Below are 21,967 nucleotides of genomic sequence, written 5' to 3' on the forward strand. Positions count from 1 at the left end.
CTTCTCTGAGGTTTTGTGTTCTGGTCACAATCACTCCCCTTTGCCTGGCCCCAGCAGGTCCATATCTGGAACCTGTCCCAGCAGGAGAGAACAGCTGCATGTAGGTACTACTCAAGAAGGTAGCCCAGAACAGTGTCGTTTGGCAGGTTCTTAGGAGGTTTGGGTTTTTTAATGTGACAAATAAACTGTGGGTTCAGGTATGCAGGGAAGTTGGAATGCAAACCATGACTCACTTTAATTCCGTATTAAGTGGATTGTATATAAAGGAAGCTACTAAAGTAATTTGTGCAGGAAGTGATCCTGCTCTATTAGGGGCAGGGTTGCTTGGGAAAAGAAGGGGGGAAATTAACATGTTTTTAGGAGCAGGAACTGGTTGTGATCTGAACATTTCTGTGTGTTATCTCTGTCATCTCTATGGCTCTGTATGTATGACACTGTAATTGAGAACAGAAATATAATCTAAAATAATATTTTTACGCTAAGTGTGAAGGCAGGAGGTTGCCACCTGGTCCAAGTTCTATAAATGTCTAAAACTGTACTTAAAAGCAAATTATTTATATGACAGTATCTGGATAGCTAATTAAAAGACTAGCCAGACATCTTTAATTTCTTTCATGTCACGCATTAACCTTTTTGTTTTGTTAGCTACAACAATCATCGTATGTATCTATAGCAAGCAACACTGGCTTCACAGGGACATCTAGTATCCAGTCCCAAGCACGGCTGCCATTTAATGGGTAAGTATTTTGAAAAACAACCCCAAACCTGTGGAATAGGCTGCTTAAATGAGCATCTTCTTTCATTTCTATTATAAAGAAGGGTGGGAGGTGAGGTGTTGGAGTTTGGTTTGGGGGATTTTCCAGGAGGCTTAAGTGAACTGTGGTGTGGTTACTACCTCTGACTAAAAGGCGTGGATCTCTCTGACAATTGAGCCAGTCTCTTGATCAAAGCTGTGTTATCCTTTCTGTTTTTTGAACTCGGGTAGCAGGAAGTTGACCCGAAAGCTCTGTGTTGCTCACTTTTTTTATTTTGTATCATCACCTGGGAGCTACAGGTCTCAACTACTCCTCAACATTACTGGCAAGAGGTACTGGACAACATATGAGCTGGATGCTTAGCACATGCAGAAACTCAGCCAAACAACAAAATGGATCCTGATAGGAGGCTTTGGGTTTTTTCAGTCTTGCATTTTTCCTTTAAGGATGAAAATAACAGCTAACATGTATTATTTTCCCTTTGCCAATCCAGCAGGCTTAGCTGTTCTGCACAGGCCTTTTGTGTTATTGTTTGCTGGAAATGGTGCTTTTTGTTGCTGCAACCTCAACTGATGCAAACTAATCCCAAATCCAGATGCAGCCATTCAAATGAACGGGTTTGATTTAATCTCCCTGGTATTACATGCAGAAATTGCTGGATACGGACGGAACAAATCTCATCAGAAGTGATTAGTGTCACAAAATCTGAGTTTTAAGAGCAGTTAAAGACTGTGTCTAATATAAAACTTATAGATAAACTGGATACTGATTTTGGCTTGCTTTCCTATTATTCTAGAGTTTTTTTGGTTTGTTTTTCTTTTTCTTCCTAATTCCAACTAGAACAAAAGAAAAGGCCATGATCGTGTTGTGCAAACCTTGACTGGATCTAGTCCCACTGCATTTAGAGGGGTTCTGGGGACGGTTTCCCTGACTCCAGTTTTTAGTTATGATGCTTCCTCTAGCTTTAAGCCTCATTTCTACTTTAGGCATGCATCCAGGTTTGCAGCAAATAATCCAGCTCTTTCTGGGTTGGAAAGGCACTGTATAAAGGACTACATAGAATAGTTACTTAAATGCAGTCAGCCAAAAAAATAATGCAAGGGGAATATAAAGGTTTTTTCAAAGTTTTCATTATGAGCTACTTACTTAAATTTAAAATAGGAAGAAACTGACAAAACAGTGTTTGTGTATAAACATATAAATGCCCTTTTTCCCCCCACAGAATAATTTCTTCTGAATCTGCAAACCGCCCCAGGAAGCCTTGCAATTGTACTAAATCTCTGTGTTTGAAATTGTAAGTACAGCTTGGTATTGGGGATTTTTTTAAGCCTTAACTTTATCATCACAAATGTATGCCAAGTATCAGAATATAAAGTTTTTAAGTATGTCAGAAATTTTATGTCTAGATGCTAATTTAAGGTTACCGTTGGTAACGGTGGAGATGCTGCAGAGCCTGTGTAATTCTGCAACTCCTGTCAGCTATACAGGCCCTAGCATTTTAGAAATATCTGACTTTGCAGCCTTGTTGCATGATGAATCCATGAAGCCATTCCACTCAGCAGCTCTAGTTGCTTTGGTGTTACCATGAGGGAAATGGCATCCCATGGTATCATCAGTGGGCATTTACTATACTTCGGTGAAGCACATCAGTAATATCATGCTGGTTCGAGTACTTCAGCAAATTTGGGCTTTGTATCTCTTACTAAAGGACTGAATAGACAAGTGATTCTTCACTGATAGTCTGAGTCTTTCGTATCCTTATGAGATATTTTGCTGTTTCATTTGATGTATTTGTAAGAATTTGACATAAAAGCATTCTAAGCTGAGGACAGTTTCCTTATTGAGGCAAAGTCAGTTTACCGATATTTTTTGGACAGTAATGGAAGAAGATACTGAAATTAATCTGTGGTTCCCTGAATCCTAGACAATGAGTAGGAAATCAGGGGTGTGGCACTCAAAGGGGAAGTGATGCAGCAGTATCTGAACCCAAGTTAAGAAATGTGTTTAAACTTTTAAGCTTGTGTTTCTTTTTGTGTTAGTGCACCCCATCTCTATATGGGGAGGTGTGCCCTGTGCTTTCTTTTATGTCTTTTGCATAGAAGACATGGCAAACAGGAAGTTGTGTAGCTGTTTTTTCAGATATTTTACACATATGAATGACCTCATAGTGCCCAGTATGTGTTAGATGTGTGGAGTTTTCCACTTGTTTTAGGTTTTGATGCTATAGTGCACTAGAATTTCTGGTAGAATAATGGCATCACTGGTGATATTTCACACCTTCAGAGTGCTTTGGGAACAACCTTTTCTTGTAAATTGCTGTCATTATATCTTTAAGTGGCTAGGCATTGGTGGAGAGGAAATGGTTAATTCACTCTGGCAAAGGTGCTTTCTTACTAGTAAAACTTCTTCCTGTCTGGAAGGGGAGTTGCTTTTTCTCAAATGCATGTTGAAGGTAGACACATAGCCTGTTCTGCAAAGAAGTAAACTCAGTTATTTGTTCACTGATGTTCTGTTTGTTTTGGAAGCCAGGACCATCCCACTACTGAATTTTAGACAGGACAGAAAAGAAAGCTGTTACAGATTGTAAAAGCTTTTGATGTAGTTTGTCCCTGGGACCATTCAAGATGCTAAAAATCACCAAAACACAGTGCAGCCAGATGAAGGCTTGTAGTTGACTCCAGGGGGACCCTAATCTAGTTCTTGTAGCATTGTGCTGGGCAAGCCACAGAAAGCCAGGTTTTTTTAGGCTCCTAAAAATGAACATATGCTCCCAGCAGGATTTGAAAAGCAAGTGAAAAGTATCAGTACTTTTTAGCCATAGCTGGAGGTGGTACTGGAAGCATTGAAACATGACAGAGTTTGTTGTGGCCTAAAGCCATGTTTGAGCTGGGATGAATGTGGTACTTCCATGTGTCAGATCTGTGGGATTGGAGAGATCTTGGTTTTGGTGGGAGGCACCAGAGGTACATAAGAGGCATGGCAATGTGATTGGCTTTCCCTGTCCATGTTTTGCTGCTTTTTATTCATATACTTGTCCCTTTAAGAAGTCTCTGATAACTACAGCCTTATCCTCATTCAGATCCTTCCCCTGTTACCTGTGCTTCAAAGCCTCCAAGATGTACCAATTGTTATTCCTTTTCTATTCTTCCATCCCTCTTTTGATGAACTCTGTCTCAGCTCAGAGCTGCAAACAGTGTATGGGCAAAACTAACCAAAAAAGACTCGTTGCTGTGTTAGTCAGTTTGCCCGTTACCTGGCACTCCAATTGCTTGCCTTTTGTTCCAGCAGCATGAGAGTTCCTGAGGGCTGGCTTGGACTGGCTGAGTCAGGAGCTGGCTGTGAAGTGGCTGCAGCAGGATGGCCCTCAGTATGTAGGTGACCCAGGAGTCACCCTAGAAAAAAGTCTCCTTAGCTTTTCTTGCTGCTGTGGGGACCTGCGCTATGTGAACATGAGCTCAGGTGGACACCCTCAGATATACCTGTGTCTTTAGACAGCAGCAAGACCTGTGCTAGAGGATTTTGGCTGTGCAATGAACCTGGTACTGCTTGTACAGGTGGAGTTGAGCACAGGGTGACCCTTACCCTTATTGGTGCATATTGCCGGAGTAGGAACTTCTGCTGCTGCCACCAGTGCTAACGCCAATGTAATGGTCATGTTTACAAACACCGTCTGCATCTTCTGTTTCAGGTACTGTGATTGTTTTGCAAACGGTGAATTCTGCAATAACTGCAACTGTACAAATTGCTACAACAACCTGGACCATGAAAATGATAGGCAAAAAGCAATAAAGGTGAGGGGCCTCTTCCCCTGCCCCCGGGATGAAAGCTATTTAGCTTATGTCTCCTGAAGCTACAGAGCGGGGCAGAGTGGGTGTATAATGCCCTGATCTCCTCCCACATGTGCAAGGCTTAAGTTCTTTTATTGCACCTCTAAATTCCGATCCCTGCGTGCAATGACTGACCCTTTGGGTCTGCATTAACAGGCCTGCCTCGACAGAAACCCTGAAGCCTTCAAGCCCAAAATAGGGAAAGGAAAGGAAGGAGAGTCGGACCGGAGACACAGCAAAGGGTGTAACTGTAAGCGCTCGGGATGTCTCAAAAACTACTGCGAATGTTATGAGGTATGAAACATTGTCTCATTTTAAAGATACTAGCTTTTTCCATTTAGTGCAGTGACTTGCTTTGTCTCTTGTTTGTACTGCTATAATGCTTTTTCTTCTTTTCTATTGCCATAATGTTACCTCTTCTCCCAGCAGTTTTCACATAGAAATCCATGTATATGGCAAAATTGATCACTGCTGTTGTGCAATTTTAATTTTAAACAATGTAGCAACTTCAGACTCCAGCTTGGATTTGTTTTTTACTGACTAGCACTATTTCCTAAAGAAACCTACTGCACTAAGTCCCTAGGAGGAGTTGAATCAGCATCCCATGCATGCTCTGGGATAGAATGTGTCTGTGAAAGTCAAAACCAAAAGTTGTTACTTCACCTGCTAACTGATCAGTCTGTGGATGTAGAGACAGTGGCAGACTGACTTCTCTCATAGCTCAACCCTCTAAATTCCCACGGAAACTGGAGGTTGGTGAAGAAAGGGATGAGTGGGAAACCATTGATTTACATTTTATGCTCTGTTATTTGATTCAAGTATACATTCTTGGAAAGCATCTCAGCTTGAGGTAAGAATTTAGAGAGAAAATTACTGCTTGGGGGTTTCTTCTAGTGGCTAATTAGTAAGAGATTAAAACAAGATCTCCTTTTTGTTGTGGCTTGTCATAAAAGGGCTCATGGTTGCAACAGGTCTCTTATGGGTTTTTTGTTTCTTTCAGGCAAAAATCATGTGTTCTTCCATATGCAAATGCATTGGCTGTAAAAATTTTGAAGAGAGCCCAGAACGGAAGACATTGATGCATTTAGCAGATGCTGCAGAAGTTAGAGTCCAGCAGCAGACTGCTGCAAAGACCAAGCTATCTTCTCAGATCTCAGATTTGCTGACAAGGCCAGCACCAGCACTCAGCAGTGGTGGTGGGAAGTAAGTTAATGCTGCACATGTTTAAGTTGTTTCTAGTGTGGGTTTTTTTGATGTACGTGACAGGTATGCCCCTGTCATCTTTGAATCTTGTCTGTGTAAGCTGTAGAAGCAGGAGCAGTCAGGTGAATGGAGCTTTTTTGTTCCTGCCTTCTGTGGGACCTGGGGCATGCCAAGTTTAGCTGTAACTAAGTATTGTCTTCTCTTTGTTGCCTGTGTGCTCACAGAAAGCACGAAGTACAAGTGCCATTTACTGAGAGGATGTAATCCTCGAGCCACCCGTGTAGTAAAAGCTGGAGAATGGTTCTGTCTACCTGGGCATTTCAATGACTGTTCCAAAATGTCCATCAATGGAGGCAGGCACCAAAGGATAAAGGCCCACCAGTTCATTTGGCTGTTGTTAATTGGGGCTTATTCACTCCCTGTAGGTTGTCTAAAGGCTCTTGGAAGCAACGGGACAAATGAAATCTCGCCAGCCCTTGTACTAAGAAGTTGCCCTGTCCCGGAGTTAGGTGCCTTGTGTGTTTTTGCAGAGACTGAGGGGATCTTCCTTTGTTTCAGGCTGCCCTTTACATTTGTAACCAAGGAGGTGGCCGATGCAACCTGCGAATGCCTTCTCGCGCAGGCAGAGCAAGCGGAGAAGACGGGCAAGTCAAAAGCTGCAGCGGAGCGCATGATCCTGGAGGAGTTTGGACGCTGCTTGATGAGGGTTATTAGCTCTGCAGGGAAGTCCAAAGGTGACCCTTGTGCCATGAACTGCTGACTCGTGCACATGAGCCGCAACGAAGCGGACTGAAACAGAACACTTAAGGCACAGGGACACTTTGGTGTAGCATAAAGGATTTAATAATATTTGTTAATTTGGTGCTTGTTGTAAATTGACCCATGTAAGATTGAAACAAGATCTTTTATAACAAGATGTAGAGCCTTTTAAATCTTAGCTAAATCCTCTTCTACTTAAGACAATGCCTAAAGGTCAATTTTTCTTCCCAATGTACAGCTTTTACCCTGGATTTCTTAAAATTAGATGTGTTCTCCCTTTTCCCCAGAATAATTGTCTGAAGGGCATATATAAATTATTATAATATATATTATTTACGGTGTATGAATTGGCATCACTTTGTGCATACAGGAAAACACAGATGATGTCAACAGCTGGGTCATGCTTTTGGTGACAGACCTGTAATAAGGAGGTACCAGTGTATCCAAGATAATTCTGAAAGGAAGTATGTAAAAATGAGCATTCGAATGGAAGGTAGTACTTGTATTTAGGACCTGACACAGCATGTTCCTTTAGTGCACGGAGCACTGTGAAATACCTAGGCAATAATACAGAGGGGTTGCTTGCAGATTTAGCACTGAGCAAGTTGTGGAGAATCTGGCTGGAGTGGGGCCCAAGGAGTTTAGAGGCAAATGGAATTAATGGGAATTTTTGATAGGAATGTGGCTGAGAGCTCAGGTGTTTCTTAAGCTGGAACTTGAAGGCTAAGACAGTGGCCTGTTCTCAGAAGTGATGCCATGTGGCAGCATGATGCCACATGATGCCAAACTGTCTGCCCAGCGTAGTGTTACCTAAGTGTGCAGCAGGTGGATGCTGTTGCTTAGGTGAAGATTGGTTTTTCAGAGGCCTGCAGCAGCCTAATCCCTCACTGGAAGTAGGGCTGTGCAGTCCGTTGTGTTTTCTAGGATCAAGCTGTAGCCCTGGAAGTTGTTTAGGCCTGAGAAGCTGAAGTCATGGGAGATGACAATCTGCATCTGAATCGACTTGCAAATGCAGGTACGGATCATGTTCAGCCTGGCTGTGGGTCTTCAGGGTGCTGCTTCTCTATACCTTGGCAATTTTCTTGGCTTAAGGGCTTTTTTAGAGTTGTTGAGAATAATTGTGAGAGCTGTGATCAGAGAATATACTAGCACAGAATCAGGATTGCTACAAAAACAGACACACAGATCCTTTTACACTAAATGGGGGGGCAATCAGCTATAGCTGGGTATAGACTAAGGCAGGGGATCTTTTTCAGTATTTGTTACAGGCAATCTCAAATCACATTTTTGATAGTGGAACACATTTGCAAAATTAACCTGGTAGGTTACTTACCTATCGTGAACATCCATTAACCACGTTTAATCACAGGCGTTTTTATTACCTGTCTCACTGCAGCCTGAACTAGCTATGTTTTTCCAAAAGGTATTTTGTATTCCTTCTATTAAAACTGTAAATACAGAGAAATGCAGCAGAGCTCCTTCTTCAGGTTTTCTAGCAGGGCCAGGCTGGGGAAAAGTAGGGCCTAGGCAAACCAGCAGCAGAGATATGTGCCTATGTGTGTGAAGGCAATAAATAGGATGGGAGGATGCTTCACCTCACAGCCCTGTGCACTGAGCCAGAAGGCCCTTGACCAGTGCCTCCTCAAAATGCCTTGGAGGCATGAAAGGGCCTGGGAAGCATCCAGCAGCAGTGCTGGGCCCACTGAGTGGCTGTTGCAGACAGGGCTTGGCCTGCCAGTCACTGTCTGAAGGGCTCTGTCTGCCATTAACATCTCCCTGAGCGTCAGTAACAAGTATATTTGTGCATATCTCTGAAAAGGGAATCCTCCTCTTGTGTAAGTAAATGCCATTTTTCTCATGATTAGGACTTGGATTTACTAAAAAAATCAGTGCAGTAACTTTACCTGTAGATAGTGCGGATATTCTGTTTACTTCTAGTGACCTAATATAGTATGTCCAGTAAGATTTGTATAAATGTAAATTAGTGTAAGTGAATAAAGTAATACCTACTTACGTTATTTTTCGAACAGATTGCAATATGCCTTTTGTTTAGACTTCAGTCCATGTTAATTTTGTATATATTCCGTGTCCTACTCTAAATTGCACCTTTTGTGATGTGTATTTATATACAGTGTGCAAAAGCACTTGTGAAATTTAGATTACAGTTGTAATTATGTATGATGGCATTGCTGGAGAATATTTTGCTTGTAAAGACTTTGAAGGTGCAATCAAATGCTCTTAGTTCTTCTATTTTGTTTTGAACAAGCTTTCTCAAATATTAAGCTTGGATTCCTCTCTCCCTGGTGTAGAGTGTATGAATTGGTTTTTGTACTTCCTTAGCCATTTGCATCAAACTGCTGGACAAGATTTACAGTCATCCAGTTCATCCAGTTAAATAAAAATAATTGGGAATGGGGCAAGGGTTCATTTTATAGTTCTGTTTACATCCGAAAGTAGAAAAATGAAATTTATATTTACAAGACCTATTCAAAAAATACACTTTTCTATATTGTACAAATAAAACAGTCAGATAAATCACAAAAAATAAACATTTATACTATTCTGTAAATACGATTTTTTTCGCACTCCTTTTCTTCAGCACTGACAAATACGCAAGGTTTTTCACTGAAATATCAAAATAAATGGTTAATACTAGGTCCACTTCTGATGCAAGTACTGACTTGCATTTTCAGTATGAGACCAAATTCTACTAGAGATAAATATCCCTTGGTTACTGGTGTATTGTCATGCACAGCAATCCCAGTCCATAACTACTCATATTGGGGCTGGAGGTGTAGGCAATCTGAGTGTTACAACAATATATGATTGCAACCAATCTAGCACTGGGATTTTGGCAGCATTTTTCCACTTGTCCTAAAAATCATGTATATATATATATTGAAGGGAAATAGTTTTCTGCAAAGTATGTTGTAGCTGGAATTGGCTCCATGACAGTGATGGCTTCAACACAGCTTTTTGCATAGGTAATTGGAGTGGAAAAAAAACAGTCTAAAGGTTTTGGATTGTTCCTCCCAGCAGTGATTGCGTGAAGTTCTGTGGTGCTGCAGCTCTCAAACCAGAGCTTGAGGAATTGAGTGCAGCAGTTCTGCTCCCACGGTGTGATTAGGACTAAAGAGAGGAGGAAGAACCCGAACCAACCAGGGACAGTTTTGTCAAGTCACTGGTAGGCAGAATGGCACCTTTAATTATTATTCCTGCCCTAGGACGTGGTGGATCACCATTTTTCATCCCATCTCCATCATGAAGCTTGAAAGTAACTGAACAGCAAGTTTGGTGGGAATTAGTTGCCTTCTGTCTCTATGGATGCAACTGCTGTTCTGCACGGTAAAGGGATGCCATTTAGTAGCAGTCATGCCAAACTTTGTTATTCCTGGTAAAGCGCTGGAGGCAGTTTCAATTGCCATGGAAATTAATTAACTGAAAAAGCCTGTCCTACTTGATGGCATCAAAGCTATGACTCAAGTCATCAGTGGAAACATCAAAAGGAGACTCCCTTGTGCCCTGGGCTGCAGGACACAAAGTTGAGTTTGTGTAGGTGAGCTGATGGGGCCACGAAATGGGACCTGAAACACTCGCCCTGCTACAGCACACCCAGGTACAACTTGAGTGCCACTTTCTTTTCACATCTTTATTTTGCTTTTAAGGTAAAAGCTCTTCAAGCTTTCTTGCCTGTGGCTTTCATAAAGCAGATCTGTTTTGGTGAAATCAAATTGCCAGCACACGTGATCTCTCCCAGCCACATGGAATATGCATCAGTTTTCTCCTGGCAAAAGCGCTCACAGCATGAAGCCACCCAGCACCTCCAGGGGACACTGCAGTGTCTCCTACCACTGTCCCAGGCACCTCAAGCAACCATTGCTCATCCTGACCTGCCACACAAGTTTCATGAAGTGTGTGGCTACTTTGCAGGATCAGATAAACCTCCTTGATTTGCTTAGTCAGACTCCGATCGGGTGCTTTGCCGTGGCCCAGCGCATCACTGCTTAATACCAGTTTTGGTGGCCGAATCATGGGAAGACACGTGTTGCCCAGATCCAGCCATCACTGAGCCCCTCAGCAGGGCACAGCCATCCTTGGAACAGCAGAGTAGTCATGATGCCACATGAGTACAGCTTGACTGACAGCTACCCAGTGGTGATGGAAATAAATGTCTTTTCAATCTGTGCCTTCCACAAGGGTATTTCAAGTTCAGGTGTTGTGCAGGGTTTGTTCTCATGTTTAAGTAACATCTTGTTATTTTCTTTAGTAAAACTGTGTAGTGGTTGTTGATGCTCAACTCCCCATCAAATAAATGGTTTGTGAGGGTGGGGAAGAGGGGCCTTTCTCCCAGAAGCTCCTGGAAGACTTTCTGTTCTAGAGACGAATGCCACAGCTTGGTATTTTTGTTGCCATCCCCTACGTTGCCGTACCGCTTTAGGACTCGTTCCGAAATGCTTGCTATGCAGTGCACGCTTGCCGAGGGCAGACTCACTCTGCCTGACTTTTTTACGTAGAGCACTGACCTGCACCTCAGCCTGCTCTCATCTGAGTCAAAGAGGGAAGCGAGACAAGCCTCGCATTGCAAGTCCCAGGCCAACTGCTCAGCCACGAAGCCGGCGGCGCAGGTGACGCTCCACGCGTGGAGGGACAGGTCCGTCAGCGCGTTACTCAGCGCGGAGCTGTGCAAAAGGAGGCCTGCGCAGAAGGGGTACTCTGTTGCCAGTGCCCTCCCACGAGCTGGGTTATACTGAGCACGAATGCTGCCCAGGGTCAGATCTCTGCTATGAGACAGGGATACGTCCAAGGAGCTCACGTTGCCTGAGCCACTGCTGTGTGGTGAGCCTGGTGACAGGCTGCAGCTGGCCAGCAGTTTGTGATAAGCAGCCTGGAACACAGTGCAGGTGGGGCTCCCACTGGTGCCACAGGCCTGCTGGAGGGCCCTGAGAAACAGCTCCAGTGGGTCCAGGCTGAAGGCGTAGGTCTGGAGGTGGTGGGAAGGAGTGCCTTCCGGACACATGTAGTTGGAGTAAAGCCACTTCAGGCTTTCAGCATTGAGCAAGAGACTCAGAAATCCTAGTTTGCGTTTGCTCTTAATAATGTATCTCCCCACAGAGTCTGTTAAGGTGACAAAGAAGCTCTTGGCCTCATTGAAGAGGTTGCTTATTTTGGTGTAATTTCCAGCCAGCAAAGGCACCTTCAGTCCCTTTCCATAGGGACCTCTGCCACAAAATACATCGCACAGAGAGCTCATCAAACGCACAAACTTGACAGTGCCACTGCAGTTCTGAAATGAGGCCAGGCCCAGCTTCTGGAGGTGTTCTAGGGCATCGGCAACACCTTCGCTGAACAACAGTGTAGCAAAGTTGACCTTCAGATGGTAACTCTCTTTGCTCCCAGATCTGCCTGAGCTGGGACTGCATGGCTCCAACACCCTCTGCTCCCGCAGAGCTGCCAGCTCCACCACATGCTGCCACCACATGGTGTCACTGAGCCACTCTACTTTCTGGAAGCACTGCAGAGCATTCCTTATCAGCTGAAGCGCGTGACAAACATCAAAGAAGTATGTGATGCTGTGAGCAGAACCAGGCGGATGATGGAAAGTGCACCGAATCCTTTCGGGATCCATCCTGATCCCCAAAGCTCTGGCGGTCTCAGCACCGCGAGCAGAGGCACCTGATGTCACAGCCAGGACCGTGATCCCAATGTTATTCAGCTTACTGATGGTCTGATGAAAGAGCTGAGCAAGCAAGCGGCCGGTCATGCTGTTCACAAAGAAGTAGCCCAGTGGAGCTGTCCAGGGACTGGAGATGCCGACTGCCATGAGGATTATTGCTTCCGAGGCCAGCGGAGCCTCATCAGCATCAAGGATGCCTGCTCCCAGGTCAACAAAGCCTGTCAGGCGCCTGGTCTGTGGGTCCCACTCCTGCTGCTTCTGCAGGGACATGTCTTGTACCATCACAGCACAGTAGCAGTAGGCCTGATCCCCTCTCTCCACCTTTTCCTGAAGCCGGAGAAAAATGTCATTGCTGAAGCCTGCAGCAGCCTCGTTATTAGACAGCCAACTGGAAAAAAAAGGAGGATGTGATTCTGAGACGTCATTCTGAGAAAGCTGAAGCAACAGTCAGCACCTTTTACCTCTCAGGATGTGGTCAGCCATGCCTGGACTGCAGAGCAGGCTGACAGAGTGTAAAACTGGCAGCCCTGCCTTTCTCAGTAGTGCAAGTTTGTTTTCTCACATCCTAGTGATGGGAAGCCAAGGAAAGCACCTTGTATAAGATCTCATGATAACAGGGGAAAAAAAATTACACCACAGAAGTGCAAATCAGGCTATGTACAGGGCCAGCAACACCTGTCTGCTCTCCTTCCCAACTGGCTTTCTCCACACCGGACACTGTAATCCAGTTCGGAAGATGTGAACCCCTCAGCAGTCCATGTGGAATGCTACTCTTCCCAATACACTATACCCTATCCACTATCTCCTGCCACCCCTGTGAGAAGATTCCTTGGAAGAAGCTGGGTAAAACCCCCACGGGCTGGCATGGACAACGTGTGTATCCCGTGGGCATCCTCCAGCTGCCCTACAGGAGTCTGAGGCTCTAAACCTGCAGGGGGAGAGTTCCTTCAGCCTTTGTTTTGTCTGTCATTACAACTCTTGTTGACAGGTCTGACAGCACTTCAGGTAGTAAATTCTGATAAGCAGCCTGGGACATAGTGCAGGTGTGTTATTCTTATGCTGTGTCCCACATGCAGGAACACATTCCAGCTCTCTGAGGGCTATCCGTGTTCCTTGACATCTGCTTTCCACTCTGCTCCTGTTACTAAAAACAAAGCAGGGAAAATTACTACCGTTGAATTACTGCTCTTCGGGACAGATCTGTTACACCTATTCCTACACGAGTACCTGGAAATACATTCAGAATGAAGGAATGAGTAAAAACTTGCTTTGTCAGGCTGCAGGGATGAGGGAGGGGAAAAATCTTCCGCAGATAATCATAGGCCTTAATATGGTAGAGGTGGAGAATGCAGGCAAATTGCCTCATTTCTGGTGAGTATTCTGCCATCTGCCTCCAGCTGTGCAGCTCAAAAGGCAAATCTGCTCGAAAAGAAATCACAAGAGATCAGCTTTAGTGAAGCAAATAAAGGGCTCATAACAGAGGGATGCGTGATACAAATACACTGCAGAACACAAGGCAATGGGGTGTGGCCTCTGGAACCACTCAGTCCTGAAGTCTGGTGTGAATGTCATTCTGCAGTTTTGAGTAAAGACTGTGAATCGCACACATGGGTGCTGCTTAAAAACTGACATAGCAAGTAAGAAGCCAGCAACTTACAGCTGAATTCTGTGATTTGAAATGGCTTCTTTGGGTTAGATCATCAGTGTTAACAGAAGCCACTTCTGGGCAGCACAAAAGACAAGGTTTTCCTAGTTAAATACACTCTATTCTTGAGTCATGTGACAACTGAATGGTGGCATAGTTTGATTTAACAGCCTTGGTTACAGGTCTGACCTGAACACTGCACCCAGCCTCAAGCAACTGGATTTTTGGGGGAGACTTTAATTCTCTGTAGGATTGGTGTCTGCATTCCGGACCTAGAAACAACAAAGCTAGGAGGTCCTAGGAGCCTAACAGTCGGGGATTACCAGCACCATAAAGTCAAGCAAAGACACAAAACCGGGATGAGGGAGCGAGCACACGCTCTGTCTACCTCAGCAAGCGTCCCTTGCAGTACCTGAAAACTGCGCCCGCAGCAAACTCACGATTTCCTCAGGAAGCTGCCGCTTCTTCACCAGCATCCTGAGGAGGCTCGCCACGGTGCGCGGGGTGTCCGTGGGGCGGCCCCGCAGGCTGTAGTTGTGGTCCCCGCCGGGGGGGCCGCGCAGCGGCTGCTTCAGCGCCCGCACGCGGGTCCTGCTCCTCTTCCTCCTCCGGCCGGCGCCCGGCGGCTCCTGGCGGGGGAGGGAGAGGGAAGGTCACGGCACACGGGGACACCCCGCGGGGAGGGGGCGCGGGGAGCGCGTCCGGTACCGCCCGCACCGCACCGGGGGCAGGAAGCGGGAGGGCACGGCCCCCCGCCGCAGCTTCCGCCGCAGCCCGAAGCGCTCGAAGTCCCCCTCGGCGAAGTGTCGGGAGCAGAGGATGGCGCCGGGGCCGGGCCGCCACGGCCGCCGGCTCTGCGGGTCCACGCGGTTCACGGCGCGGATCCACGCGCGGCGCTGCGCGGCGTCCACCGGGAACCTGCGGCAGACGGAGAGACAGGGATGGAGGGAGAGGGACGGCGGGAAGCGCGGGAAGCGCGGCCGGGGCGCAGGGGGCGCTCGCTCACTGGTGGAAGGAGACGCCGCGCTCGCGGCTCCGCGCGCTGTCGCGTGCGGTGCAGCCCAGCGCGGAACAGCTCCGCGTCATGGCGGAACCGGCGCTCGCCGCCGCCGCGCCCGCACCCCGCGCTGGCCCGCCCGTTGGCCGCCACCGCCCCGCGCGCCCGGCCCGCCCCCTCCCCCATTGGCTGGCGACGCCGGCGGACCGCCGTCCCATTGGACGCGGCGGCGTCCCCGCTGTCCAGAGGGCGGGACCGGGAAGGGAAGGGAGCCAACCGGAAGCGGCGGCCTCGGCGGGCGCAGCCAGTGGCGAGCGGCGGTCCTCGGGGCCAATGGGAGCGGCGCTCCTCACCCCTATATATATATAGCGGGGCCAGGCGCACCACCCGCCATTCCCGTTGTACCGCCGTGCCGGTGGGGCTGCCCAGTCCGGCCTGGGCTGCGCCCGCCCCGGCCACGCCGTGTGCCCACGCAGCGGCCGCGGAGCCCGGCGGCGGGGAGCGGCAGCGCTGCTGCGCCTCGGCTGCCGCGAGAGGTGGGTCCGGCGCTGCCGCCCCCCCGGCTGTGGATGCCGGCTGGTCTCTCCCTCGGGCTGTGCCCCCCGTCCCGCCCCTGTCCGATGATGAGCCTCACTGCTGTTCACATCCTGAGCACGCCATGATTACTGCCCTGGAGCTGAGGACAGGCGGCACCGCAGCCCCCGCGCTGCCGCCGCTCCCCCCTTTCTCATCGCCCCCCCTTCTCCGGCTCCTCTAGATCCCCTAACTCCTGTCTCCCTCTCCCCCAGGGCCCATGGCTGCGCCTGCCCCGAGAGACGCGGCGGACAACCCCGAGGAAGGAGGCGGCTACACATCCCTACCCAACACACACACACATCACACCACCACCACCACCACACGGGCCCTTCCCGGCGCTTCCCGCCGCGAGAAGGCGCGTCCCCGTCGCCGCCGCCCGGAAGGCGCGGGGCGCGCCCGGAAGGCGGTGTCGGCCGGGGGGCGGTGCCGGGGCTGCCACGTTGGAGCGGTCCGGGAGCGCCTGAGCGCCGGGGACGCGGGGGTGAGCCGGGCAGGGGGGCAACCTCGGCTTTCCGCTCCTTTTCCCTTTCGGCTCCTGTGGGAAGCGGGGCGTGGGTGCCAGTCCCGAGGGTGAGGGGTGTTGAAATAAGACCCAAAAATGGGCTGCTTGAGGGTGTCTGGCGGCAGGGCGTCCAGGGAGGGTCTTCTCGGGAGCAGGTTTGTTTGGTGGGTCAAGGCAGAGAGCTGCTGTAGGGTGGTGGATCCCTTGGTGCTGCTGGAAGAGGGTTTTTCGCAGCAGTTGAGGGTTTGCCCCACGTTTTCCTGTGTTATGTCCAGCAACCATCTCTTTCCCCTACGTGCCGATGTTACTCTGCCGACGGGGACTTGTTCCTCCCCTCCCCCCTGGGTGTGCTCTGGAGAGGATGGCTGAGGTGCCTGTCGGTGGGATATCTTTAGGAGAACAGTCCCTCTGGCAGCTCCTGCCAAGCCCTGGTGCAGCAGCTGAATCCGTGGCAGTGCAGCCTCCCCGTGCTCTGCTTAAGCATCACTTTTCTTGGTCTTTATTTTTTAGCAAAATGAAGCTGAAGGAAATAGATCGTACTGCCATGCAGGCATGGAGCCCTGCCCAGCAGCACCCCATTTACCTGGCCACAGGTGAGTTTTTGGGAAGCATGGACTGACAAACCTCTGGCTATGTGCAGTAGCTGCCATTGAGTGGCCCTAATTGAAAGTTGTAGAAGTTACTTTGTGTCCTGGAGGCTGGAGCAGGGTATAGGTTGTGGTGTCTTGAGTAGAGTTCTCCAGTTGTGCCAGCATGAAAACATGCTTTGCATTCTGCAAGTGACAGCAAGCCATCCTCCTCCTTCTTCCAGGGGAAGGTGACAGCAATCCTAACTGCTGGTCACCTCTGGCTTGTTTGTAACTCTGATCATTTTCTGTGCATCGTCAGGGAGAGAGAGGTACTTGCCCAAAGCTTTTCCTGCTGATACAGGTTAAGAAACACCCGAAGGGTGAACCATGGGGAGAAGAGTTATGTAGCACTGCATCTAAATAACAGAAACCTGAACCCCGTCTTGGGGTCCTTTTTGCAAGGATGTTGCTTTTATGTCTCTCCTTGTGCTGCTTTTGCAGTCAGTGCTTTGTGCAGTGGCTTTCTCACTGCCAGTCGTGCTTCCTCGCAGGTACATCAGCTCAGCAGCTGGATGCCACCTTCAGCACAAGTGCTTCTCTAGAAATATTTGAGTTGGACTTATCAGATCCTTCACTGGATATGAAGACCTGTGCCACGTTCTCCTCCTCTCACAGGTAGGCAGTGTTGTAAGGGAAAAGTAACATCTGTGAAACTGTTGTACGTGGTGTGTGTGGAAAGGTCGCTTCATGTGGTGTGTCTGCATTTGTTGAGGAGAGGAGCAGAAGTTCAGCACTGAAAGACGAAGGCACACGAGTGCCACTGATGTTGTAGGGCAGTGAGCTTGGACTGCAAGGGGTTGCAAGCAGCTCATGCTCGGACATAAACCTAAAACATCTGACGTTGGCTGGAAGGTTTGAGTGTGTTATGTGGAGTCTCTGGGATTCACAAGAGAACAGAAGAAAACGTGAAATTGTGAAAATGCAGTGCTAACTTTTCCTATTGCCCCATCCTGTTTGTATTTAGGCATTTCAGGGAGGCTCCTGTAACAGAACTAAATCGAGTCATGTCGTATGTATTCCCACAGCTGGGAAGCCAAGTTTGACTGTACAGCTCCACTTTAGTGCTTAGTTCCTTACTGTATGCTTATCCAGAGAGACATTGTTAGCATCAGAGCATCCAATTTCCATCTCAGCAGCGCTTGTGGCAGCTCTTTGGCAGCTGGTCCGGTGCCTACTGCTCCTTGTGGGTCCACAGTCCCTGTTTAATGCCCTTCACTGTGGGCAAAGCTGATGTTAACATGTCCTACTGACCTGCTCGGAGCAGGATGAGGTGTTTGATCTTTTAGAATTTCATTGCTCTACCTTGTTTTAACTATGACTGAGATTCTTCGAGGCTTGTTACTTGTTTACTGAATTTCAAAGAACCCTCCTTATAGCCAGGATGCAGTGCTCCTGTGGAAGTACCTCCTTTGATGAGCAACACAAGAATTTGACTTTGCCCCAGAAAATGCATTACAAAGGAGGTCGAGGGTTGTTTGTTTGTCTTTTTGTTTAAGATAAGATAGCAGTGTATACATCAGTCTTTATTTTGGTTTGCAGCAAGTGAAAATGTCCTGGTGATTAGACCCACAAAAGATAAATCCTTTCCAAGGAAAGTTTTGCACTGCTCTTGTAGAACCATGCTTTATCTTGGAAAGAGCAAAGGGCAAGAAGAAGGTAGTTGAACAGTTGACTCAGCTTTTTTGTTTCTTACTGTTTTCTGCCTTCATTTTGGATTATCTGAAGTCTTGTTCAGTCTTGCTGGTGGTGCCTGGACAGCCCTGTCAGTCGCTCCATTTCTCGTCAACTTTAATGGTTAGGTGCAGAAGTATAAAAATCATACCCAGGGAATGAGGCTGTCTGATATCACAGACCAATTTCCTTTTGTAGCATCATTCTTTGGGGAACCCCCACTGTAATCTGAACAGTGAGAGACTCAGCACTTGGCTATTACAGTATTTCTCACCCAGCATATGCTCTTTGTGTAGCTTCCTGCAGGATGTATTTTATCCTGCTGAAGTTGCTGTGATTAAAAGAAATTACTTGAAGACTTCCCAGAGATAACAAAGAGATTAATAATAATACAGTGAATGCTAAAGTAGCTCCTCACCACCTTCCGGTCTGTGTCGGTTTGCTTTCTGTTTGCATAAGAGCTGATGGGTAACTATGTCATTTTATTGGAAGAAATTCATTCCTTGCATGGCTAAATGCACAGGAATGCTGTTTTGCTTATGTAGCAAGTTCACTGAGATGAAGGAAATTTGGGTATTTACAGAGGGACACAGTGGTGCAGAAATTCTTAATTTCTGGAAGTGTGTTTAGTTCCTTGTGATTTAGCCTGGAAAATAGACTGTGGTCCGAGAGATGTGTCTGTGATGTGAGCAAACCACTTGCTGAGCCCCTGGTGTGGCAGATGAAGTGCTTGCACATCCAAAAGCACAGATATGGGAAGGGATGTAGAATTTTTCTAGTTCCACCTTTTTTTTTTTTTCCCCTCTTATGTGAAGCTGTTGGCAAATAGCAGAAGTTTTTCTCCAGGCTGCAGTTGGATGGGCTTACAGTCCTTACTTTGAGTACTCCTATTGTTTTGCAAAGGTGAGCTCAAAATCATGTGCAACTGGGTGCACTTACTTGTTTTTGCAGCCAGAGATTAGAGATGTTATCAGTTTCCAGGTAATTGATTGGTCTTGTTGTGACCCTGCCTCTTGTTAATGAGCAGAATGGGACATGTCTTTCTGATGGAAGGAGTTGTAAGTACAGAGACTCATCCTTAAGGAGAAATGCAGGCAGTGCTTTTCTCTGACATGCCTGCTCTATCTGTTTGCAGCAGAGGCTTTAGCTGGGGTGAGCAAAAAGGGAATTCATCCTTCTATGGGGAGCTGGTGGTGGATGGTTGTAGACTGTGGGGTCCTCTGTGCCTTACAGGTACCACAAGCTGATCTGGGGCCCACACAGCATGACCTCGGGGGAGAGAGTCTCTGGAGTCCTGATTGCTGGGGGTGAAAATGGAAATGTCATCCTGTACGACCCAGCCAAAATCATAGATGGAGACGCCGAAGTAATAATTGCCCAGAAAGACAAGCACACGGGACCAGTAAGAGCCCTCGATGTCAACATGTTCCAGGTTGGTTTTCTGCTGTTCTTCATAACATACCATCATAGAGGAGTGGCCTGTCTTCACTTGTGACCTAAAAATGTTTCTGTTGCTTCCCCTCCCATGAAAAGCGTGAACTAAATTTAGCATTTGAGTGTCTGTTTGTATTTAGTAGGGAAATCCTGTCCTGTTACTGGCATTTCAGGATGGGGTATGAAAGCGTTTGAGGTGTCTGCTTCGTTCCTTCCCTTTGTCAGTTTGCATTGCCAATTCAGGGAGTCTTTTTAGCTCAGCTTATGTGTGAAGTAGAGGTGGCCTTCTGTGGTGTCTTTAGCCAGTTTCCTTTTTTAGCTTCTGTGCACTGTGCCAGTATTGTTCTCCTCACACAGGAAGTAATTATGTGCTCTCACTCATACTTATGGAGAGACCAGATTCTGGGCATCTCCTCTGGGGATTAGGTAGGATCCATCTTCAAGACTTCTAAGCATTGTTGCTTGGAAAGAGGAGACAGCAAAACACAGCCACGTGGCCTTTTTAGCAGAAGGGCTCTCAAAACCAACAAGCTTTCCCACATCACTAATGAGCATTTACTTCCCTCTAGTTACAGTGTGGTTTTTCCTGGTCCCCACCAGCTGTGTGAGAACTGAGTTGAATTCGTTCCCTAAACAACACTTCTGTCCCTGCCCTCTTGCTTTCAGCAAGGCTGCCCTGTGTCCATTGTATCTGCTCTGAATTGCTCCTTTTCCCTTTCTGCCTGTTATGAAGTCAAGACTCGCTTGTCATCAGCCACGACGTGGTCAAAGGGCACTTGGTGCCCTTGGCTCATGTCACCCTGCCTGGACTTTTGCATCCCAGGTGCAGGAGTGCCCTGGGTGGTTGCACTCACTGTGAGCAGAGTGCTGTCCACCAGAGGCACAAATGCCACGCTCTGTCTGGAGCAAAGCTCTGTGCTGGCCATGGCTGCAGCACAGCTTCCTCCTCTGCCCCTTCACACAAGTGTCACCCCTTTCCCCTTGCCCGTGTGGCTGTGTCTCTGCAGCCCCTTCCTGAGTGTTTGCTGTGCACTGGAGGAGCACTCCATGAATTTTGGTCTTAGCATGCCAGTCTAGTTTAGTGTGTGGATGTTTTTTAATTAACTCAATATTACCTGCAGTCTCAAAAAACCTTGCCTTTTTTCCTAAGCTGCTCTGTGTGAGCCAGAAGCTATACCCTGAGCTGACAGGGCAAGTCGACAGAGTCCTGCAGATCTGATGCCTCCCAGCAGTTAAGACTGTGAAAGCTGATGCTGAAAATACTCTTAATGTCTGTTACTGTGTCTTACAGACTAATCTGGTGGCCTCTGGTGCTAATGAGTCTGAAATCTATATCTGGGACTTGAACAACTTTGCTACGCCGATGACACCAGGAGTGAAGACACAGGTACCAGATTTGTATTTATTAAATTCTGCGGAGCAGGCTAGTGAAAAATATGTAAATTGAGAGCTCATTGAAACTTACAGTTTTAAAGCCTGTCTCAAGTGGGGTGGGGGAAAGCCTTTTGGAGTCTAACTTGGGTAGTAGTGAATTGTGATTAGCCGTGAGCTACATTTCTGGCAAGGTTAGCTACAGTCCTTAAGGTCTCTCAGGTTATACTACTCTTCAAATATCCATAACCATTACATGTCTTAGTCTTCCTCTGCATGTTTCACTGCATGGATGAATTTGAAGATCATGAAGGTACATAGAGGAAAATAGGAGGAAGATAAAAAGCAGCTACTGAGAAGTCAGATGATGAGGCAGTAGGTTTTGCAGTGGTCTTTGTGGGTCTCAGGGTGTGGTTTAGTTGCTATACTCAAGGCCAAGTGTTTAGCCCATGTCTCTTAAAGATGATCTGTGGGGAAAAACAAGACTCTTCTGTGCTATGGGCCTTGTGAAGGAAATAGAAGAATGGGAGGAAGTTGTTTCAATGCGTGTACGTTTTTGTAGCTGTTGCAAAATTGCACAAGAAGTTTGTGGTTACTGGAAAATGGATTTCTTACTGTATGATAGTTTGGAGACAACAAAGTGAGCAAACGCGATGAGAAGTAATCTTCAGTTTAAAGATTTTTAATTTAAACTCTATGGGTTTGACTACTTTGTTTAGTTCAAATCATTTATTAACATGTAGGCATTTGGGAGGATGCTCACCTTAAAGATCCGTGTAAGAGATTTTTTTTTTTTTATATGTCTAATAGTAATTTTTTAAACTGGGACATCTTTTAGTCCATATGCTTAATGATAGCTGGAAATAGTAGGGCGAAAAGGACTGGGTTAACACTGCATTTAATTCTTGGTCTGAAAAGTAAGCA

General features: G+C 47.1%; 3 protein-coding genes across 7 annotated transcripts in view; 2 read left to right on the forward strand and 1 right to left on the reverse strand.

Moving 5' to 3' along the window:
- The window catches only part of LIN54 (lin-54 DREAM MuvB core complex component), a 41,580-nt gene extending 34,879 nt beyond the window's left edge, over positions 1 to 6,701 (forward strand). For all 5 annotated transcript variants that reach the window (XM_017837623.1, XM_017837625.1, XM_017837626.1 and 2 more), the window contains 6 exons: positions 646 to 737; positions 1,978 to 2,049; positions 4,444 to 4,546; positions 4,739 to 4,876; positions 5,583 to 5,785; positions 6,344 to 6,701. In XM_017837623.1, coding sequence (XP_017693112.1) covers positions 646 to 737; positions 1,978 to 2,049; positions 4,444 to 4,546; positions 4,739 to 4,876; positions 5,583 to 5,785; positions 6,344 to 6,545 — 810 coding nt within the window. In that variant the 3' untranslated portion in view covers positions 6,546 to 6,701. The remainder of the gene's footprint in view (positions 1 to 645; positions 738 to 1,977; positions 2,050 to 4,443; positions 4,547 to 4,738; positions 4,877 to 5,582; positions 5,786 to 6,343) is intronic.
- A 2,405-nt stretch (positions 6,702 to 9,106) lies between these two features.
- Positions 9,107 to 14,949, reverse strand: THAP9 (THAP domain containing 9). Its single transcript, XM_017837607.1, has 5 exons — positions 14,870 to 14,949; positions 14,586 to 14,781; positions 14,276 to 14,492; positions 13,487 to 13,637; positions 9,107 to 12,606 (listed from the first exon to the last, which is right to left on the reverse strand). Exons 1-5 carry the CDS (start codon positions 14,947 to 14,949, stop codon positions 10,656 to 10,658), a joined length of 2,595 nt encoding a protein of 864 aa, XP_017693096.1. The 3' UTR covers positions 9,107 to 10,655.
- An 879-nt stretch (positions 14,950 to 15,828) lies between these two features.
- The window catches only part of SEC31A (SEC31 homolog A, COPII coat complex component), a 41,637-nt gene continuing 35,498 nt past the window's right edge, over positions 15,829 to 21,967 (forward strand). The window contains exons 1-5 of the mRNA XM_017837608.1: positions 15,829 to 15,917; positions 16,449 to 16,531; positions 17,059 to 17,182; positions 19,472 to 19,670; positions 20,964 to 21,059. Of these exons, the coding sequence (XP_017693097.1) occupies positions 16,453 to 16,531; positions 17,059 to 17,182; positions 19,472 to 19,670; positions 20,964 to 21,059 (498 nt within the window). The 5' untranslated portion in view covers positions 15,829 to 15,917; positions 16,449 to 16,452. The remainder of the gene's footprint in view (positions 15,918 to 16,448; positions 16,532 to 17,058; positions 17,183 to 19,471; positions 19,671 to 20,963; positions 21,060 to 21,967) is intronic.

Source organism: Lepidothrix coronata, unplaced genomic scaffold (genome assembly GCF_001604755.1).
Source record: "Lepidothrix coronata isolate B3197 unplaced genomic scaffold, Lepidothrix_coronata-1.0 Scaffold307, whole genome shotgun sequence".
NCBI lineage: Eukaryota > Metazoa > Chordata > Aves > Passeriformes > Pipridae > Lepidothrix > Lepidothrix coronata.

Coding starts and splice junctions, on each gene's coding strand:
- THAP9 (XM_017837607.1), bottom strand. CDS start 14,949: ATGACGCGGAGCTGTTCCGCGCTGGGCTGCACCGCACGCGACAGCGCG. Junction 14,782..14,869: donor CGCGGCGTCTCCTTCCACCA/GTGAGCGAGCGC, acceptor CGTCTGCCGCAG/GTTCCCGGTGGACGCCGCGC. Junction 14,493..14,585: donor CCTCCCGCTTCCTGCCCCCG/GTGCGGTGCGGG, acceptor CTCCCCCGCCAG/GAGCCGCCGGGCGCCGGCCG.